The 22175-nt window shown below is 56.7% G+C and overlaps 1 protein-coding gene across 6 annotated transcripts in view; it reads left to right on the top strand.

Moving 5' to 3' along the window:
* Positions 1–22175, top strand: part of APBA2 (amyloid beta precursor protein binding family A member 2) — a 240048-nt gene that overhangs the window by 210718 nt on the left and 7155 nt on the right. For 4 of the 6 annotated variants that reach the window (XM_050800112.1, XM_050800114.1, XM_050800113.1 and 1 more), the window contains exons 7-14: positions 849–994; positions 2042–2077; positions 5881–5967; positions 9126–9311; positions 12947–13126; positions 14164–14376; positions 15787–15906; positions 21334–21474. In XM_050800112.1, coding sequence (XP_050656069.1) covers positions 849–994; positions 2042–2077; positions 5881–5967; positions 9126–9311; positions 12947–13126; positions 14164–14376; positions 15787–15906; positions 21334–21474 — 1109 coding nt within the window. Of the gene's footprint in view, positions 1–848; positions 995–2041; positions 2078–5880; positions 5968–9125; positions 9312–12946; positions 13127–14163; positions 14377–15786; positions 15907–16535; positions 16608–21333; positions 21475–22175 lie in introns of those variants that run through there. The other 2 variants (XM_050800117.1, XM_050800116.1) reach the window with 2 other exon arrangements.

The following is a 22175-nucleotide window of genomic DNA, read 5'->3' as shown; positions in this document are numbered from 1 at the left end:
CATACCGTCTCGCCCTTTACAGGAGAGGTTTGTCCACCCCTAGCTGGAGCCCTGCTGTCTGGCATAGGAGCCACTCAAGATTGGTTTGTGGGCAACGTGGGCAGGACTTGGGGGTCGGCTGGATATGGCTCTAACATGTGGCTCTTTGTATTTCAATTAATTAAAATTACATACAAGAAAACGGTCCGGTCCCTCAGCTGCAGGAGCCACAGTGCCAATGCTCAAAGCCTCATGTGGGTAGTGGCTCCTGTGTTTGGGCACTGCAGAGATAGAACCTTCCATTGTGGCTGGCGGGAAGGTTTGTTGGGCCACGATGGTCTAGGGGCAGCAGATGGAACAAGCATGATGCTGCCAAGCCTGGGCCTGCGGTGTGATGGGTGTGAGGAGCTACACGGGCGTCCTGAGAGGCTACAGACAGGCAAGAGCCTCGTGGGACAGATGCACAGGGACCGGCCAAGGAGAAGCCCAGGGCACAGTCAGGTCACCAGCATGAGTTCCGGGGCTGCGGGCAAAGCATGGAAAGTGCTGTCGTGTTTGGGATGTGACACCTTCTGGATTTGCAGCCTGTGATTGTCACCTTGAGTGACAGTCATCTGGAATCCTGGCATTGTCCTCCTGACACCGTTAGTGCGGAGTTTTCTGGCCCACGCGTTGATTTTGTGCGGTTACTTGCAGCACGGGCCAGTGAGGGAAGAGACCGGCCGCCCGTGGCTGGCTGCAGATCGCGATGGTTGGGCCCTTCTGTTGTGCATCCTGGCTGCCGTGTTCCTTGTGCTATGGCCAGGCGTGCAAGCCCTTTGTTCAGGGGACTTCTCCTCTAGGAAGACTGACTCTGTGCCCTCCTTCAGTTCCAGGGCCCTGTGAACCAGAAGACCTCATCGATGGGATCATCTTTGCTGCCAATTACCTGGGGTCCACCCAGCTGCTGTCAGAACGGAACCCTTCCAAAAACATCAGAATGATGCAAGCGCAGGAGGCCGTCAGCCGGGTCAAGGTAGAGGTGCTTCCAGGGCCCCTCAGGGATGCCCACACACTTTGGGGGGCACTGGTGGGAGGGAATGTGGCGGGGCTTAGGCCCTCTTCCAGCTCTGACTGCACAGCCCTCGGCACAGGGAGCAGGAGTGGCCCAGGTGCCGACGAGGCTGAGGGAGGCTCGCGCCTTGGCCGGGAAGAAGCTGGCTGGGCAGAGGCAACCAGCTCCTTAACAGGAGGCCCACGGAGTCCCAGAAATACGACCTTTGAAGATCATCGTTCCAAAGCATTCTAGTCCTAAAACAGTCCCAAATCCCAGTTCCACAGTACGTGTATTTTTAGTGCCATTCGGAGTGCTTCCAGAAAGGGGGGAAAATATATCACGTTTTATTTAAATTCAGAACCTCAAGAAAAACTTTGACCTGCTTGTAGCTCTGAGTGCTCTTTGGATTGTCTGGTTTTTAACATTGGGTGAGCCCGGGCAAGGGGAAGATGAGACCACATCAGCAAAACTAAATGGGGTCGGGGGGAGGGGGCGCAGCCATCTGAGGTCTCAGCTCTCTGAGCAAGACAAGATCTGCAGATGCCCACCAGCCCAGGGGTGAGAAATGGGGACAGCCTCCTCCCCAGCCCTCACCATATACAACCTTCTCTAACAGAAGCAGAGGAGCACCATGAGGCCATCCGGGGTGGGCAGGAGGAAGCCAGGTAACCCAGGGCAGTGCTGAGCCCTGCTGGCCAGTGCCCCTCAGCAGAGGCCCGGCCCTCCCACCCCAGACACTTGCCTGCCTGGAGCTCAGCTTGCCTTCCTGCCGGCAGATGGCATCTTTCCTGTCCTCCGTAGATGGGGTGGTTGGCAGTCATTTTTAGCACTCCAGGGACACCTGTGTGGGCTTCTCTTGGTCAATGTGTGTGCTTGAAGTGGGCAGTGGCTGTCCACCCGTCCCTGCTGGGCTTTGCCAGGCACCAGGCCTGAGTATGGGGGCGTCAACCACCAGAGTGACATAACCTCACACACCTTCCTTCTCTCTGTGCCAACCTGCTTTTATTTTCTCTTCCATGCTCTCAGAGGATGCAGAAGGCTGCTAAGATCAAGAAAAAAGCGGTGTGTGGGACAGTGTTTGCTTGTGTTCCCATGGCTTGTCCTGGGCGGTGGGGGCCGGGGGGGTTGCCCTGGGTATCCAAATGATGTTGCAAAACAACTTTTCCTCGTCCCTTGGTGGGTGAATCTTAGATGTTTGTAAATGAAACCAGAGACACTTCAATTTTTTAACCACCCATTTTGGAAGGATTTATTAGTTCCTCTTTCTTAGCATCTCCGATGTTCCTGTTTTACGTGGACATTTTAAATTGATATGACATTTAGTTGATATGGCAGCGTGGTGGGGCTGGAGCCTGGGCCTCCTGTGCAGTATCACTGAATTGTTCTGATAGCTAAAGATTCCTTGCGCTTAATTTACTAAGTCAGGAGGGTGAGTAGTACACTTTGCCTGTGTGGGGCTTTCTTTATTGGAAATGAGTTTTTGGGCTGGGTGCAGTGGCTCACACCTGTAATCCCAGCACTTTGGGAGACAGAGGCAGGAGGATCATTTGAGCCTAGGAGTTTGAGACTGGCCTGGGCAACACAGTGAGACCCCTGTCTCCACAATTTTTTTTTTTTTAATTAGCCAGGCATGGTGGCACATGCCTGAAGTCCCAGCTGCCTGGGAGGCTGAAGTGGGAGGATCACTTGAGCCTGGGAGGTCGAGGCTGCAGTGATCTGTGTTTGCACCACTGCACTCCAGCCTGGGCGACAGAGTGAGACCCTGTCTCTTAAAGAAAAAAAAAAAAGAAAGAAAAACACGAAAATAAGTGTTGAAACACCGGCAGACTTTTAAAAATGGGTTGACGTTGAGTCATTTGTTTGTCACCTGGTCATTTAGTAAATGCTAGAGCTTTTCCAATCCGCCTCATACAGAAAATACCAAAATAGTTGGTGTCACAAGGCTTGTTGCCCACTGTTTTCTTCTGTTTAAACAGCAGGAGATTTAGTTCCCCCTCCCTGCTTTGAAGTAATGCCATTGTCTGGCGCTGTGGTCAGAAGACCCCACGTGGGGACTCCCTCTTCTGCAGTGAGGCTTTGGTCCACCTAGGACGTCTACTTTGGTCCACCTAGGACGTCTACTTCTTGCCCAGTGGCGTCTCCTTTGATTCTGCTCAGGAGCAAGGGAACGATGGCGCTCACGCTCCTCTTCCCAGGCTGATTTCCTCTGAGCAAGGCAGAACGTGCCAAACATTGCAGACTTGCAGTTGGGATGTGCTTTTCCCAAAAAAGAGGGGCCCTCGCTTGCAGCCTCCTGGTCCAGCTGGAGCCCGGAGTCCGTACGGACTGCAGCCGGCTTCTGGGACTTGCAGGTCCAGCAATCCTACAGAGTCACTGCCGCCTCTGGAGGGGTTGGTACAGGCAGACCCAGCTCAGAAAGCCCTCTGCGGCCAGCCAGGTGGCCGCCTGACTACATTGAATTACGGTTTGTTCTTCCTTTTTGGAAAGTGGGATGCTCAGTGTCATTGTTGAAGGCCCCTTTCCTGGCCCGGCCACAGCTGTGCGGATGACTGCAGGTCATGCCCCCCATCCACAGACGTGCCGAGGCCCACCCTGTGGCCTGTTCTCTGGTGTCTGTAGGATCCGTACTGTTGACACCCTCCCTTCTTCCGCCAAGGAGGATGACGGGTGTCCTCTCCCTGCCCTGTTACTGATGGTTTCCGCTCCAGCCTGGGTGGCTTCAGGCTGCCCCTCTTCTCCCATCCAGGGATCCCAGCCTCAGGTTTCCTCCACAATTTTCACTAATGCCAAGGTCCACCTGCAACTTTTCTCACTTACTTCTGGCTTGACCTACTTTTTAGCAAGAGGATTTTGAGCCACAATCCATGAATATAACCTTTAAATGCATGCTGATGCTGAATGTAACCAAATTTTTAAAAACAGAAGAAGTTCCTCCACAGCTGCAGATTGTCAGCTGCACTTCTTTCAACTCCTTTCTCTTTCTAATGAGTTAAAAGCAAAAAAGCCCAAAAGACCCTTTCCCTTGAAAACTGAGCTAAAATACACTTTTATTATTACAATACCGGGCCTCTCTACGACTCAGAATTCTTGAGGAATTGTCAGCAGGGAGATTTCTTATTTCAGATTTTCTGGTGAATAATTAAATCATAGTTTTTGCCGTTTTGAAATGGAAGATAGACCACCCTGGGCTCCCCAGTGACCATGGAGAATTATTCACCTTGGTGGGCAAACTAATAGAACTTGAAATTCATTGCCACTGTGCAGTGGTAATTAGGATTCTTACAAATGTAAAAACCAATGAAAGGCTCTCCTAGTTTGGGGCAGACCCTGAAGAGTTCACTCAGCTCAGAAGAGCCCATGAAACCTGTCTCACAGCCATATGGCAGGCATGCTACAGTGGCTACAGGTGATGAATGAGGCCATTTGTGGGGCACGTCTCTTGGCTTCTCCGTCATTGTGAGGACAGCACTCAGGCCAGCCCCAGGGCTCAGTCTCCCAAGGCCACTGTGGGGTGGACATGATGGTGACTGTTTAAATCAGAAGGAAAGGCTGACATTTTCATTCAGCTCCTCTGAAAATGTCTTCCCCATTTCTTAAGGATACTTAGAATCCCAAATCCAGGAAATGTAGCCTGAGTCTATAAATTCCACAGGGGTTGGCCAGAGGGGCCCTGCTTGCCACTGACAGGAGGGGCTGTGGCGACAGACCCAGGCATCCCACCCCATCTCGGTCAAGCTCCTGGCGGCCGACCCTCCGCCCTCCTGGTTGCCTCTTACAGACGGCCTCAAGAACTCACACTTAGCTAGGTGACGCGGCCGGTGGCATGCAGGCAGATTCCTGATGGCCAGTAGCATTTCCTTCTACGTAGACTCGGGATAAAATTGCTGAGCCTTCCTTCCAGTTATTACTTTTTACATTGACAGATAAAATTGTATTTACTGTGTACAACATAATATTTTGGAGTATATACACATTGTGAAATGACTACATCTAGCTAATTCACATGTGCATTACATCACATAGTTATAATTTTTGTAATGAGAACACTACATTCATCATCTTAGCAATTTTTAAGAATATGAAATATTCTTAACAGTAGTCACCACGATGCACAATAGATCTCTGGAACTCATTTCTCCTGTCTAGCAGGAGCTCTGTGTCCATGGACAATACTTCCCCCTTCACTCCTTTTGCCCAGCCCCTGGTAACCACCATGCAGCTCTCTACTTCTACTGTGAGATTGACATTTGTAGATTCCACCTGAGCGAGATAGAGATCGTGCAGTATGTATCTTTCTGTGCCTGGCCGATTTCACTACACAGTGTGTCCTCTGGGGTCATCCATGTGTTGGAAATGACACGGCTTCTTCTTTGTGAAGGCTGAGTAGGCCTCCAGCGTGTCTGCCGCCACATTTCTTTATCCATTCCTCGTGAATAGACATTGGGTTGATCCCATGTCTTGGCTGCTGTGGATGGTGCTGCCGTGAGCATGGGAGTGCAGGTGTCTCCCAGACATGCTGATTGCACTTCCTTTGGAAATATGCCCAGCAGTGGGATTGCTGGATCACAGGGTGGTTGTAGCTTGAAGTTTTTGAGGAACTGCCATACTATTCTCCACAGCAGCTGCACTAATTCACACCCTCCCACAGTGTACCAGGGTTCCCCTTCCTCCACCCCACGCCAAGGCTGCTTTTTATCTTTTTGATAAAAGCCATTCCGACGGATATCAAATGATATATTGTTGTGGTTTTAATTTGGATTTATCTGGTGATTAGGGATGTTGAGCATTTCGTCATAATGCTATTTGCATGTCCTCTATTCCGAGTTGGTTTTTAGATTTTAACAGCATCCACTGTCTTTTCTTAGAATTCTGAGGGGGATGCCCAGACACTGACGGAAGTGGACCTCTTCATTTCCACCCAGAGGATCAAGGTTTTAAATGCAGACACGCAGGTAAGCGTTAAAGGCAGTTGTTCAAAATCAGGTAAACTCCTAAGTTCAACTCCTTCTTGTCCCATGATATAGGCCCTGGTTCTCAGCAGCTTCTCTCCTGTGCCCTCTGCTCCCATCAACCCAAAGCCCATAGCTCGGGCTGCAGGAGGAGCAAGGAGCGCACAGCAGGTAGCAGTTGTGCTGGCGTCACCCCAGGGCTCTGCAGGCGGGAGGTGGGTGGGAAGACCTGCTGGGTCTTCCCCTGCTCCGCAGTCCCGGGGAGCCTGACCTCTGGAGACAGAGGAGGCAGCAGCCCCCACTGTGTGGCTCACACTGCAGCCCACCACTCCCAACCCCAGCGCCGTGCCCCGACCACCCTCCAGGTCCTCACACACCCAGATGCGGGCATGGTGGTGCCCTTCCTTGTCACATGTGTGTCCTGTGTCCAGGCTTGCGCCTTGTCCCACTGATCTTTGTGTCCTGCACCCCCCTATCCTGGAACCAGCCCCCTCCTGGAGCCTGGCACTTGGTGAAAACTCAGGGAGACAGGTGCCAGGGCTCAGGCACTGGGCGTGCAGCACTGCACAGCCTTGGACTTCATTTTCGGATCTTTTGTGGGCAGACCATCTGGACTAGATCCCCCTCCCACCCTCCAAGCCCCACGCCTCATCACCCACCTGTGCTGGTGGGCCCCAAGACCACCGCAGGCTGGATGGTTTCGGAGGACTGACAGGACTCCACACACTCACAGCTGAGATTGATTGCAGCAGACAGCTCCAGAGCGGAACTGGCAAAGTGGGTGCGGGCTTCCAGAGCCCTCCCCGCAGTCACACAGGACACACTGAACCCCCTGGCAGGGGGCTGTGACAAGAGAGTGAAGTGGTGTCTACCAGGGAAGCTCACAGACACTCAGCCCAAGGTGTTTACTGGGAGCTGGTCACATAGGTACCCTCTGCCTGGCAGCTACCAAAATTCCAGACTCCCAGAGGGAAAAGAGGTGTCCAGCCTAGACCACGTTGTTTGCACAAAGGGTTTAGGCAAGAGGAACCATGTTTGTCAGTTCGGGTGCTGGGACCCCTCCTGAGATCCACGTTCCCAGATGCCAGAGAGGGCCAGCCTTGCAGGCGGGCCTTTCTGGGGACAGCAGCTAGGCCTGCCCCGGTAACTCTTCTTGCCAGTGTGCATGGAGGGCGGTGCCACACCCTTGCCAGTGTGCCTGGAGGGCGGTGCCACACCCTTGCCAGTGTGCATGGAGGGCGGTGCCACACCCTTGCCAGTGTGCATGGAGGGCGGTGCCACACCCTTGCCAGTGTGCATGGAGGGCGGTACCACACCCAGAGTGGGAGGATGGGCCGGGGATTGAAGCTGGGCTGCATCCTCTAGAGCTGTATAGCCTTAAACAAGTTCCTGAACATCTCTGAGCCTCCTCATACCCACAGCCCCAGCTGAAAGAGAAACTCTTCTGATGGATCCTGTAAAGGAGAGATAAGACACCCCCTAGCTTGGCCCAGTTTAGGGCTCCCTCCACTGGCCTCTTCTCCCTTCCCTTCCTTTCCCCTCTGAATCTTTGGATTCTGAACAGGGCATGCACATTAAATCTGTTGAGGCAGAGGAGCTGGAGAGGAGGGAACAGGTAAGAGAGACTGGGAAGGCCAAAGTAGCCAGTCAGGGCAGGAGAGCAGATGCGGCCATGTTGGTCGGCAGCCTCTGTCTGTGAGGAGGAGGAGGAGGGATCTGCCACTGATAGGAGCTGGGGAAGAAACATGTTTCTGACACCTGGGGATTGATGCAGGCATTTATGACAGTGACAGAAATCAGGAGATGCTGAAGAGCCACTCTAGCTGTTTCAGTGTCCCTCCCTGGAAGGTGACTCTTGTGGTTATGAAACACCCTCATGGCTTTGGCCAGAAAAAACGTCAGCTGCAGAGACAAAGGTGAAGCAGCATCCGCTGCAAAGTGGATTCTGTGAGGAAGAAATGAGGTCCAGAGGTTGCAGAAACACTCAAGTTTCTTTTGTGAACAGAGGACAAAAGCATAAAAGACCAGTGGATTAATTTTTCTGAGCTTTGTGTGCAGTCTTGTTAGGTAGGGGTTGTGGGCAAGATGCTGGCTGGAGATTCCTGTCCAAGGACAAAAGCCATCAAGAGTCGTGGGCCTGCCAGAGGCCGAGGGAATTCAAGTCAGGTGGGCTACTTTGGTGTCTCCTGACCCAGGCCCAGGCTGCTTGGGCTCCCTGGGAAGAGCTCATTGAGTGACAAACATTGGCCTTGATGCTTTCCTCTTCTGCACGGCAGGAAGGCCAGGCCAGGCCAGGCCACTCCTGGGCCCATATGGGAGAGCACCTTGTTCAGGAGGGACCCTTCTCCAGAGCCATGAGTGGCTTCTCATCTGGGAGCAAATGGGTTTCACTATATGGCAAGCCCCTGCTCCAGCAGAGACAGCCCGAGAGCTCACCTGACATCACGCCTCCCTGGGTTCCACACAGTCCATTTGGGAAACTGGGACTGAGATGCGGGCAGAGTGACTTTGACTGTGAACCAGTACCCTAAAACGCTCTGTTAACTAGGGCCGTGGTTCTCAACCAGCGTGATTTTTGTCCCCCAGGGGACATTTAGCAATGGCTGGAAATAATTTATGTTCTCACACTTGGGAAGGGGGAGGTGCTACTGGCATCTCCTGGGTAGAGGCTTGGAATGCTCCTAACACCTTGCAGTGCATGTGACAGCCCTCCACAATAAAGAATGGTCCGGCCCCAAATGTCAGGAGAATCAGGGTTGCAAAACCCGAATAATTGGAGTGCTTTTTTTTTTTTTTTTTTTTTTTTTTGAGATGGAATTTTGCTCTTGTTGCCCAGACTGGAGTGCAGTGGCGCGATCTCGGCTTGATGCATCCTCTGCCTTCCGGGTTCAAGCGATTCTCCTGCCTCAGCCTCCCGAGTATCTGGGATTATAGGCACCTGCCACCACGCCCAACTATTTTTTTTTTTTTTTTTAGTAGAGACAGAGTTTCACCATGTTGGCCAGGCTGGTCTTGACCTCCTGACCTCAGGTGATCCACCTGCCTCGGCCTCCCAAAGTGCTAGGATTACAGGCTTGAGCCACCGCACCTGGCCCTGTTGTGCTTTTTAATGGCTTGTCCCAGTAGTGTTTCCTGACGTGGCACTGTCTCCCTCCTGACAGGAAACCATGATGGACCACGCCTTGCGTACCATCTCCTACATCGCCGACATTGGGAACATTGTGGTGCTGATGGCCAGACGCCGCATGCCCCGGTCAGCCTCTCAGGACTGCATCGAGACCACACCCGGGGCCCAGGAAGGCAAGAAGCAGTATAAGATGATCTGCCATGTGTTCGAATCAGAGGATGTAAGTAAACTCTTGCCAGGGCACTCCCCTCCCAAGGTTCACAGCCCAGGGCGGCTCCAGAATCCAGGCACTGTGGACACCACCCTCAGGTGGAAACCCTCCGTGCCGTTATTGACGTTTCCAGTGGATGAGTGATCTTTTGCATACTCTTTGGGTTTGCAAAGATAGTGAACACAGTCTTATTCTACTTCTTGAAACAGGTTCTTCAGGAGCTGTTACAAATTGAGCCATGGTTAAATATATGAGGGAGCTGTTTGAAGAAATCCCTTTACAAAACATTTTCTCTACTCAAAATGAAGAATCTTTGCGTAACTTTTGTTATTAAAATGCAAATTTTCGCATGGCCCTGGCATGCTGTATAAAGAAGGCACATCTGCACATGAGGCTTAGTTCTGCCTTTGCGTGTGGTATGTCTTCCGAGCAAGTACAAAGTGATTCTGAAGTATAAGATACCAAAGACTCAGGAAAAGATCACAAGCCCTTTGGCTCCCTTCTTGGGCTGGAGAAGAGCATTGTTTTTAGCCTGGAGGGGGACAGAGGGACTGAGGAAGGAGCAGCAGGGCCAAGAGGGGAACTCGGAGAGGAACTGTCCTTCCTGGAGGCTAATCTTACTCACAGACCAGCAGCGGGGCTGCTGGTGAGCCAATTTTGTGGCTGTTGCCAGAGTGAAGTTTTAAGAAATGATCTATGGCTGGGCACTGTAGCTCATCATGCCTGTAATCCCAACACTTTTGGGAGGCCGAGGTGGGTGGATCACCTGAGGTCAGGAGTTCAAAACCAACCTGGCCAACATTGTGAAACCCCGTCTCTACTAAATATACAAAAAATCAGCCAAGCATGGTGGCGCGTGCCTGTAATCCCACTTGGGAGGCTGAGGCCAGAGAATTGCTTGAACCCGGGAGGCGGAGGTTGCAGTGAGCTGAGATCGCACCATTGCACTCCAGCCTGGGTGACAAGAGTGAAACTCTGTCTCAAAAAAAAAAAAAAAAAAAAAAAAATCTATCCTTCATGGGCAGTTGGCCAGGGCATTCTTTTTCACAGAAGGACTTGAGGGTGTCTCAGGACCTGGGCAATAGGGAAGGGTCCCCATATTGTCATGATCCTGACATACGGCATGGGAACTGAAGACAGGGTTCAAACCTGTGGCTGGCGCAGTCATCTGCTTCCTAAGAAGCTGGGTCCACTTGAAATGCTTCACGCAATGGCAGATTTACAGGGGGGAGAGGGCATTTCAACAGCGCACTCACACATTCCTTCCACCGATACATGGAGACCCCCCGACACCTGGATGGGCATTTCTGTGTGACTGAGGGCTGAGGATGTCTGAGAGACCTGGCACGGGCGTGGGCCACAGGTGCTGGCAGAATGAGGCCAGGGGCAGGCCCGGTGGCGAAGGGTGGCAGTCAGTTGGTGAGAGTTTCCGAGGGGCACTGAGAGCCCCCCAGGTGCAGCCGATGCGGAGGGTTAAAGCCAGGGGATGCCCTATTGGGTAGATGAGGTGAGGCTGAGAGACGGGGTGGATGAGGCCCAGGGTGGTCCTGCCCGCACAGCAGCCTCCCTGTCCCCACCTCTCCAGCGCCTGAAGGCTCTGCCCACCGCCTACCTATAGGAGGCCGCTTGAGCCCTTGGGTGGGGCCTGGGCTGGACTCCTGGCCTCACAGCAGTGAACTCCCACAGGCTTGGCTGCGAGCTGGGGCTGGCAGGGCGACCCCTTCTCTGAAGCGCCAGCCGCAGAGCGAGCCCCCTGAACCCCACACCTCCCAGGAGGCAGCCGGGACCCGGAATGGAGGCGGCGGCTGGCTGCACACCAGCGGGCCTGATGACGCCTGGAGGAGGCGCAGCCCCGCAGAGCCGGCTCCTGGGCTTGGAGCTTCCGCGGGGGCGGAGGATGTCGTCCAAGGGGAGGAAGAATGGGGGTGGCCCGAGGGAGACCAAGTGGAGTCCAAGGGCCGTGGGTGGTGGAGCTGGGTTTCCGGAGCTCCCGTGCTCTCAGGCCGCCCTTCCCAGCCAGGTGGCAGCATCAGGCGGAGACAGAAGCAGAGGCTTGGGGGCCGCCCTGCGCCCCGGAACGCTGAGATCCCGGGTGGGTGGGGCAGGGACCCCCCGCCGCCCTCCACTTCTCCCGGAGGCCCGACCCTTTCCTGCGCGGGCGCTGCCCCCGACCTCCCGCCGAGCCCCATCAGCTCGCCAACTCCGCAGGCCAGCCCGGCGGCGCCATCTGGCGGTCCCCGGGCATCGCGCCCCCAGCCGGGTCTGGCAGCGGCAGAGACCCTGGGCGTGGGAACCGGCAAGTCCTAGAAACCACTTCGGGCCCGTCAGGGAGGGCAGTTCCACGCCTGCTGGAGGGAAGGTCGCCTGCTGCGCGCTTCTAATCCGGCCCAGCTTGCCTTTCCCAATGCGTGCATTCATCTGCTGCTCTTACATCCTGCCACGTGGAGAGTGGGAAGGGAATTGAGGCCAAAGCCCTTATTTCACCTGTTTCGGGATCCTGTTGAGTAGGAGTTTGCTGGGGGCGCCCGTGCAGAACCCCCTTGAGGGCAGCTGGGGAGGCAGGTGAGGAGCAGGACAGAGCATAAGGAGGGCCTCACACAGCCCAGAGCCTGGCGGGCGGCCCGCTGTGGGCTGAGACGTCATCGAGGTCGCCAAGAACCCCACCACACTCCCACGGCTGCACAGCTGCCAGCCTGCTTGGTGACCTCCGGGAACTCAGTACAGCTCTCACCTCCCACTGTCAACTGTCTGCGCCCCAGCAGGCGACCCGCCAGGCCCTGAGTGCTGTTTCAATGTCCAGGCCTCTGCCATGTCAGAGTGGGTGATCTCCATTGAAGCAGCTCAGTGGAAGTAGAAAGAAGCCACGTGCTCCGTAGGGGCTGTGTGGAGTCCCAGGTCTCATGTCTTGCAGGCCTGGCCTGGCACAGCCACATGTCCCTAGTGGGCACTGGGTTCTGTTGCTACCAATAAATATATGCAGGGTAGACAACTAGCCACATGATGCTCCCAGAAAACACACTGAAAGTCCATTTTCGGCATAGGATGAGTGGTAAGAAAATACAGATGGGGCCGGGTGCAGTGGCTCACACCTGCAGTGCCAGCACTTTGAGAGGCCAAGACAGGAGGATCATTTGTGTCCAGGAGTTTGAGACCAGCCTGGGCAATATGGCAAGACCCCCATCTCTACAAGAAACAGTTTTTAATTAGCTGGATGTGGTTGTGCTCACCTGCATTCCCGCTCCAGTCTGGGCAACAGAGCCAGACCTCATCTCAAAAAAAAAAAAAAAAAAAGCAAAAATATGACATGTAATCAATAATTCATTGTTGTCCTAGACTTTGTTTGAAACAGCTTTGACCTGGAGCATCTGGGCCATGCCACAGCTTAGGCAGGGACAGTCAGGAGCAGACCCTTCAGGGTTCAGGGCAACACGGGGGTTCACTCACGGTGGGGTGCTGGTGGGAGACAGCCTTCACCAGATGAGGGAGGGCCCCCAGTTTCTTTCTTGTTCTTCTAAGCTGGAACAAGGGCCCCCTTGAAGGCTTACGGGTGCATCCTGCACCCAGCCCTGCCGCAGCCCCTGTTGAGGAGGCCGCGGGGAGCCTGTGCCGCATGCCTGTCTCCAGCAGGCCTGCCCTCTGCGCAGGCCCAGCTCATCGCCCAGTCCATCGGCCAGGCCTTCAGCGTGGCCTACCAGGAGTTCCTGCGAGCCAATGGCATCAACCCCGAAGACCTGAGCCAGAAGGAGTACAGCGATATCATCAACACCCAGGAGATGTACAACGACGACCTCATCCACTTCTCCAACTCGGAGAACTGCAAGGAGGTAAGCCACGCCCACCGGCCTCAGGGAGGCCACGTTTGCCAGCTTCTGCTCCCTGAGCTCCTGCAGAGCGAGCCTTCCCGGGGTCCTCACGCACACCCTTGCCTTCCATCAGACTCGAGTGCGGCCCGGAATGTGCACCTCGCTCCTGCCTTCCAGCTGAGCGCTTGCGTGTGAAATGAGGTGTTCGTAACAAAGAAGCTGATTACAGTCGGCTTTAATGACCTCGAAAATGTGCCTTTTAATGCTGCTATTATCAACCGGCGCTCAGCACCCGGGAGATATTTCTGAAAAGCACGTGGCATCTCTAAAGGGAGCTTGGGTGCTCTGGCAGGGGAGGCTAGAAACCACCAGTAGCAGAGGCCTTAGCTGGTCCCAGTGGCTTCCCCCAGGGGACTTTGGAAAGTTCTTATGGGCAGAGAGGAGCAAATACCCTGGGGATGGCCCGTACCTTGACTGTTTGTTAAAGGGCTGAATTGTTCTGTCTGCGGTGGATGAGTGGATGGCCTCTGCTGCTTGTTGAATGGGTGAATGCGTGATCCTGGTTTCTTGCTGAAGACATTCCAGGCAGTTTCCGAAACAGTGACCTTTGAGAGGAAGTAAAAGTAGAAGGACTTTTCCAACAAGAGTGAAGGCCGGGGGCAGGCTATGGGTGCTGGAGTCTGAGAGCCTTCCTCTGGCCTCTGTGGGTGTGGTGGGGTGGAAGGAGCAGGAACCAGGACACTGGAGCCCTGCTTGGGGTGGGAAGGTCAGTGTTGGGCATGGGTAGGGATGGAGTCAATGCCGGGCATGGGTGGGGATGGGGGTCTGTACTTCCAGGTTCCCAGGATTGCTGGGTGGACCCCAGGGAGGCATGGGAGCCAGAGTGGGGTGGGCAGGGCCTCTAGCCCAAGACCTCTCCTGTATGAGATGAGCCAGCCTTGGATCCCATGGCAGGGTGGAATGTGCTGGGACAGGGTCAGCCTCATCCTTCTGTGGGTCCTTGGCAGAGGCCCCAGTCCCTGCCACCAGCCCCTCTCACACTGCTGATCCCTTTGCAGCTGCAGCTGGAGAAGCACAAGGGCGAGATCCTGGGCGTGGTGGTGGTGGAGTCAGGCTGGGGCTCCATCCTGCCCACGGTGATCCTGGCCAACATGATGAATGGCGGCCCGGCCGCCCGCTCAGGGAAGCTGAGCATCGGGGACCAGATCATGTCCATCAATGGCACCAGCCTGGTGGGGCTGCCGCTCGCCACCTGCCAAGGCATCATCAAGGTGGGCACCCTGGGACCCTCCGCCCAGGGGTCGCCTCAGCCCTGCCCCACTTGATCCCCACTTTGCTGCAATCCACACTTCACCCACGGTGAAACTGAGGGCCAGGGAGACTCACCCGGTGATTGGTTGATGATGGCATCAAAATCTGAACTCAAGACCATTCCCCATGTCTGAATCAGAGGTGGCCCCGGGCTGCCCTGGGGTGGGAGGGGAGGGGTTGTCTGAGCCCTGTATCAAGCCATGTGGCCCTGGGCAAGGGCCCAAGGACCAGTGAGTATACAGTGACCAGCTTATCCTGTTTTGCCTGGGGCTTTGCCAGGTTAGCACTGAAAGTCCCGCTTCCGGGAAACCCCTTCAGTGCTCTTGGGCTGGGGAGGTGGGGCACCCTGCATGGGTTGAGTTCTGGGACACAGGTTCCCTTAAGTAAGGAGGCCACCTTGACCGTCAGACTCGTGAGCTTGCAGCTTTGGGAGGTGCTGCCTGTCGCTGTCAGGGGCCAGGCAGAAGGGTCACCGGCAGGTGGGGTGGGGGCCTTCACACTGACCACTTGCGGAGGAGTGGGCTCTGCCTGCTGCTGGCGACTCCTGTGACCCAGCTGTGGCCTGGCCCCCAGCCCTCTGTGGCATGTTCCTCCCCACCCTGCTGTGGTCTTGGTGCTGGAGACCACACCGTCCTCCCTTTTGTTCAGTGTGAGAGATGAACGGCATTCCCCAGGCCAGAGCGTCTCATAGACTGGCTCTCGGAGCTCGCCCGGCAGAGCTTCTGCCCGATGGGCAGCCACACAGAGAGACATGGGAGAGGCCTCTGCCAGCGAGGTCTCAGCAGCCGAGGTCCCCACTCCCAGGGCTGCAGCTCCCAGGTGGAGGCTTGGGTTCCTCCCCAGGCCTCTTCAACCCCACCGGACCCCAGCGGCCTGGTGCACCCGCTTCCTCACTCAGAGATTTGCTGCGCAATCACTCCCTGCCCTGCAGGAGGTCATCCTTGGAGGGCATTGGGTTTTGAGGAAGGTGTCCCCACATTCTTCCGTAGGAAACTCTCCTGAATTTGGCATGATGATGGCCCCCTCGACACCCTGAGGGTGAACTGGTGCCAGGCGCATTGGTTCTGCCCAGTGGCACTCAGAGCCTGGGCTCACTCCCGCAGCGGCTCATCTTCCCCAGGGCAGAGGTGCCCTGAGCATGGTGGGAAAGAGGGCGCAGTGCCGCCCTGGAAACCTGGCAGCTCTGGGAAGGGCCAGAGCGAGGCTCGTCCTCACTGCACAGAGGGGCTACTGAGGCTGAGAGGGGACTGCCTGCCTCACCCAGTGTGCGTTCTCACTGCCCCCAGCCTCCGCCCTGCCAGCCTCACCCATCCTGGGTCAGGCTTGATGTCTAAGGCCCAGCCTTTGACTCCTATCCCCGTGCTCTGCAGGGCCTGAAGAACCAGACACAGGTGAAGCTCAACATCGTCAGCTGTCCTCCGGTCACCACGGTCCTCATCAAGCGGCCAGACCTCAAGTACCAGCTGGGCTTCAGTGTGCAGAATGGCATTGTGAGTCCCCCCCTCCTGCCCTGGGCCGCCACCACCGCTGCAGGGCCCAGGGAGGGAGAGCAGCTCCCATCTGATGGGGCGGCTATGCCTGGCAGCCTGGCAGGACCTGGCCCATGGGTGCAGCTGCCCACAGCCAGGCCACCCGGGACAGGAACTTTCCATGGCTCTTTGGGAGGTCTTGGGTAGAAGGGGAGGGCCAGGGCATGGCCGTGGATTGGGCCCCTGCAGCCTTTCCCAGGTGCCCTTGTCCCCACAGTGGCTGTCGCCTGCTTTGGAGGGAGGGCAGCAGGCTTCGCCAGCACGGTGGCTTGGACACAAGCAGTCGTGGCATCAGTTACTGTGCTCAGCAAACAGATGCTCGCTCGTTCATCCATTCGTGTACTCATTCACTTGTTCACGCAGCCGTTCAGCAGACATCTGTGAAGTGCCTGCTCTGTGTTAGGCGTTGCGCCAGGCAATGGGAAGCCTGGAGTGCTGCCTGGAGGAGGTGATGCTGGGCTTGAGTGTGGTTCTGGCCAAAAGCCTGTGCCAGTTCCCCGGGCCAAAGTTCTTTAGCCCAGAGTTTCCACCCTCTCATTGACCTGCGTTTGGCCGGAATTCTCGTTCCTTTGTTTTCCCTTCTGCAAAAGACCCAGAGGGGAGAGATGTGGCCACTAAATGGAATAAAGAAGAAAAGGGCTGGCAATACCCAAATTGTTTAAACCAGCCCTGAGTGTGAGGCAGCGTAGCAGGAGGGGCATCGCGGGCTGGGGTGGAGTGGCGTGGAGGCGACGGGGAGGACGTGTGTCCACCCACAGCCACAGAGGAAAGACAGTGGGAGAACATTCTAGAAGGACTACCAAATCTTCTCCATTGTTTTCTGGTGAAGCAGCATGGAGGGGTATACCCACCGTCAGGGTGGAGTCACAGGGCTTGGGCTCAGGGCCCATCTCTGACCCTGCTGTGTTAGAGCAAATTTGCTCCTATGAAAAAGATTCCACAAATCTTCATATACTGAGAGCTGACTGCTTATTCGTGCTGCAGTCTGATTTGCAGGAGGCGCGGTGGCGGTGAGCTTCACTCCACAGAGCCACTCAGGGGCCCAGGCTCTGCCCTCAGCTGGGCTTCCGCAGCCCCCACTGGGAGCTCTGTGTCTGGCTGGCACTGCAGGAAGAGAGGCAGCTCAGAAGACCTTGAAGGTTTTCAGGACCAGGGCAGAAGTGGCCCTTGTCATTTCTGCCCACAGCCCACTGGCCAGATAGCTCAGCCACAGACCCATGGGAAGCGGGGGCCAGCCGGCGCCCAGAACGAAGAGGGACAGGGCATTGCCAGTGTCAGCCATACCTTCCCGGCTGTGTGACCCTCGGCAAGTCACTTAACACTCACTGGATTCCCCTCAAAAGGTGCTTGTGAAGATCAGCAGAGAAAATCCATAACGTACCCCAAGCTACCCAAGGTGGGCCCGCTGGTCCTAGTCTTTGCCAAGGAGGAAGGCCTGTGGCCCCTGGACCTGCCACAGGTGCCAGGACAAGTTGTCTGCACCCCACTTGGGGCTTCTGTCCAGGACAGTGCGCCTGCCACAGGAGCTGGCCAGGTGGTGGTCTGGCCTGGGCCGGCTCTGCCTGACTGCTCTGCACACATGTGGCCTGGGCACAAGCAGTTGCCCCAGCTCATTTGGAGGCTCTGCAGAAAGTCAGCTGGGGCCCCGTCGGCAGCTGCCGTGAGCACTTTGTGGACGGGCATGGCTGGGCCCCAGGGAGGAGGGCTGGGACAGCCTTCTGGGCTCCCGCACCCCAACCGTCACCAGGCCCTGACTGTGTGCCTCCCACCCCAGCATTGGGGACAGTGGAGGAAGCTGGGGACTGACAGCCCTGCAGCCCTCACGAGGAGCTGTGCTGTGCAGAGCCTGGGGCGCTGTGTGGTGTCCCCGGGCTGCCCCTGCCTGGCCAAGCCTATTGACTACACAGTCTTTGCCTCCTGAGTGGCACTGGGGAGCTGCTTGTCCTGTTCCAGCACCCCTTGCCCAGCCTAGGAGGCAGGTGGGCCTGGGTTGGTGGCCAGTGCCGCTCCCTGACAGCCCCGTCGCTGGGAGCCCTGCAGGAGAGGGTGGCCTGGGGGCTGCCCACTCTTAGGGCCTGTGACTATAGCCCTGCCCAGGATGAGTTTGATGCCCCCTCAGTCTGCTGGTGTCCCCCAAACTATAACTGCATGAGGAGCACAGGAACTGGAGCAGCTGGGGCACACAGAAGTTTAGTGACTTGCACCAGGTCACACAGCCACGTGGAGCACTGGTGGGGAGAGGGGAAGAAGAGGCAAGGAAGGGAGGACTCCGGTTTGTGTTTTGTGGGGGCTAGATTAACGTGCATGGGAAAGGAGGGGACAGTTGGAGCAGCCCAGCCAAGCCCAGGTGCAGGGTTCTGTGCCTTCCTTCCCAGAGAGCCAGAGTGCAATGGGCGAGTGTGAAGCCCGGGCGGAGGGCAGTGGATGGAGACCAGGGCTGTCTCCAGCTGCCTTCTGGGGCAGGTGCGGGGAGTCTGGAGAGTTCCCGAAGATGGGGCTGGGTGGGTCCAAGTGGCCAGGAAGCTGAGGATGGTGGTGTGGATGGGCGTTTCTCAAAAGATTAGAGGGTGCAGGGTTGAGGGCAGCAGCAGACTTGCGGGGCCTGGAGTGAGGAGGGGGGTCATGCAATTCTGAAGACAAAATCTCCGGGGTGGCAATATGAAAGAGAGGGTGCCACCCACTGCTTGGTGTCTCTGCCCTGGATCCGGGGTCTGAGTTCCGGAGTGATGGAGGGGGCCAAGCGTCTGTGAAACTTGGGGAGTGGTCTGGGGTCACGACTGGGGACGAGGAGGATCTGAAGGTCCCAGCCCTGCTCGTGGATGCGCTGCTGTCCCACCCTCTGGCCTCCGCCTCCCTGTCTGTGAAATGGGTCCCACTTCCTTGAAGCCCCAGTGCTCAGGATGCAGGGGAGAGGCTGGCAGCTGAGGGGAGGGGCAAAGGCTGGCTCTCAGGGGCTTTCTCCCAGATACAGGACAGCTCACCCTGAGAGTGCCAGGGAGGGCTGGATGAAGCGAATGAACTGGCATGGTTCTGTCCTGGTTATGATCCATCTCCCCAGTGATCCAGAAAATGGCATGCAGGCGGCCCTACAGATCAGTCACCATCTCTGCGTGGCTCGGCTGCCTGGCGGTAAACACCAGGCCCCTCAGACTCCCAAGTGCGGACCGCACCTTTTGCACCTGCCTCATGAGTGCCCGTGGCCATGGTGGGGGTTGAGGGTAGGGGCTGGCTGTCCCTGTTTGGCCCTCTGTGCACCTAGACACAGAGGCTGTCACAGAGGCTGTCACCTGTCCCCCTGCAGGTCAGGACTCACCCACCCCAGGGACTTGTCCAGGCGTCTGCCTGGCTGAGGTGCACCAGGGGCTCCAGGGAGCAATGAGCCTGGGATAACATTCAGGAGATCCGAGGGTGCTGGCTGCTCTGGTCTAAGCCACTTGTCCTTCACAGCGTGCTCAGGATGGGACCCGCAGCCCCGAGGGCCCTGGTCTCCACTTTCAGGACTCTGGTACCCTGGGTTCCTGCTGCCCCCGACCCTGTAGCGGTGTGGCTTTTCCCTCGGTGTCACCTCTCTGGGCCCCCCATCCCCACCATGCCCAGTGAAGCTCTCACCAGTGTCCTCCTGTCCTTGCCAGGCCCCCCGCCTGAAGTCCTGGCTCCAGCTGGCCTGGGACAGCCACAGGGCACCTTGTATCCCAGGAGCCAGTGGGCAGGGACAGGTGGTCCTCTCAGCCTCCACGTGCGCAGCCACCCGGGGAGCACGTGCGGGCGCTGGAGGATGCCTGGCTAGGAAATGGGGTCTATCAGCGCCTGCCCCGACCTGCAGCGGTTCTCCCCAGTGACTTCAGAAACATTCCCTGTGGCAGGTGGCAGTGCTTAGCATGCAGGGCGAGCAGTCAGATGAGATCTGGGCCTGCTGCAGAAATCTGGGTGCTGATGTGGGGGGAGGGGGAGGCCCCTCCCAGTTGTCTGTGTCTGCACGTGTGTGCACATGCAGGTGTGTTTGGGAGAGGTGAGTCTGCTTCTCCCATCCCAGGCCACTCGCCTCCTGCCACGGCTCAGCACAGCCTCCTTTCTCCAGGATAAGAGGGCCCCGGGGCGAAGGAGCTGCGGTGTGGAATCTGCTTCTCCCTACCCCCTTCTCTTCTAGTCTTCATTCTCCTTGGACATCCATTTTTCTGGTTTTTGTTTCCATTTAAAAAATAACTGTGGTAAAGTACATCTATAACATAAAATCGAGCATCGTACCCATTTTGAAGTGCGGAGTTCTGTGGCAGTCCATCTGCGTATCAGGCAGCCGTGGCCACTGTGCTCTCCTGCACGACTTCGTCCTACCCAGTGGGAACTTTGTCCCCACTAAGCACCTCCACCCATTCCTCCTTCCCAACCCCTGGCAGCCCCCCACGTCTACTTTGTCTCTGTGATTCTGACTACCCCAGGTGCCTCATATCAGTGGCATCGCGCGGTGTTTGTCCGTGTGCCTGGCCTGTTTCACGCAGCGCAGTGTCCCTGCGGTCTGTCCGTGCTGTAGCGCGCGTCGGACTCTCCTTCCTCTCCAGGGCTGAGTACTGTTTCCCTGCAGGCCTAGAGCACATTCTGTTTCTCTGCTAGTCCTTGCTGTCACCCTCGGCTGTTGTGAACGCTGCTGCCGTGAACACGGGTGTGCAGGGCGCCTGTTTTCCAGTCTGTCCAGTCTCATGGTCACAGGCGCTCCCAGGCCCTCCAGTCCCTCTGTTTGACGTCACTTTTAAGCTGGAAATGGAAACTCCCGCCACTGCACTCCAGCCTGGGTGACAGAATGAGACCCTGTCTCCAAAAAACACAGAACCAGTGTGTTTGGCACAAAATGCCCTTATGTCACCTGGTGGGGGGGGGGGGATATAGGAATAAAAGTGACTCTTCCCTGCCTATGTAGAGCGTTTGGGCATCTGGCAAACAGAGCCTTCCCTTGACAGAACAGATGCCCCACCTTTCTGGTGGCCAGGGGACAGGCTGCCTCTCCTTTCCCGCCCACCCACCAGCTAAGTGCCTGTCTTCCAGGATGGTAACCAGGCTCAGCTGCGGGAGGCCAGGTGGCAGTGGCCTTGGGCTATGTCACCAGTCTCCAGCCTGACCACAAAGGGAGGGGCCCTGGGGGAGGTGCGGCTGTGGACCGGTTCCACCGTGGGAGTTAGAAAACGTGTTGGTTCTCCACACACCATGGCATTGACTCTCTTGTTTTAAGGAAACACAGTCCAGATCATAAGCGGTGCCGTCTGAGTCAACGAATTGCACGGGCACGTACTCATCACGTGGCGCTTTTCCCTCCGCGTGTCCTGTCTTTGGAGACATGGTGGAGCGCCTGTCAGGTGTGGCAGGAACACGTGTGCTGACCTGACCATGTCTGCTTAGATTTGCAGCCTCATGAGAGGGGGCATTGCCGAGCGAGGGGGCGTCCGCGTTGGCCACCGCATCATCGAGATCAACGGGCAGAGCGTGGTGGCCACAGCCCACGAGAAGATAGTCCAAGCTCTGTCCAACTCGGTCGGAGAGGTAAGGAGGGACTTCGGGTGTGCCTCTGCGTGCCAGTTCCTGTGTGCTCCCGCCTGCCCTCCATGAGCCTCACCCGCTCCAGAGAACACAGGGCGTCTGAAGGCCAGCCAGGCTGTCTCCCACCGGGGGAGCTGTGACAAGGGTGAATGGAGTGGCAGGTGATGCGGGGCCATCCCGGTCTGCCTCTAACTGAGCAGCCAGGAGGGCACAGGCTTCTGGGGGTGCTCCTTGGACACTACTTTTGGGACTGGACTTGTATATCCAGTTCAGAAGCTCTGCAGGGCACACGGCTCTGGCCACCCTGGCAGGCTTGCCTCTCTGCCCCTGTTGGCCGTCCCCTCCCACAGCCAGGCTGCTTGCCCGGTCCCGCTTCCCTGGCTGAAGCCCCCAGTCCAGTTCTTTCTGGCATTGCTTCCACGGCAGCGCGAGGATGGTGTGCGGGAGGCGCCGGTCTTCCTCCAGAGCTCACAGGGCAGCAGGATCATTAGGAGGAGGGATGGTGCTGGTGGGGTGGCACGTACACTGGGGGAGGCCTGGCCAGCGCGCTGCAGGACTGTGTGTGTGTGTGTGTGTAGTGTGAGTGGGTGTGGGTGTGTGCATGTGCATGTGTGAGCATGCGTGTGTGTGGAATGTATGAGTGTGGGTGTGAGTTTAAGTGTGGGCAGGTGTGGGAAATGGGTGTGTACATGCACATGTGGGTG

The sequence above is a fragment of the Macaca thibetana genome, chromosome 7, assembly GCF_024542745.1.
Source record: "Macaca thibetana thibetana isolate TM-01 chromosome 7, ASM2454274v1, whole genome shotgun sequence".
NCBI classification, from domain to species: Eukaryota; Metazoa; Chordata; class Mammalia; order Primates; family Cercopithecidae; genus Macaca; species Macaca thibetana.
This window is presented reverse-complemented; position numbering and strand designations above follow the sequence as displayed.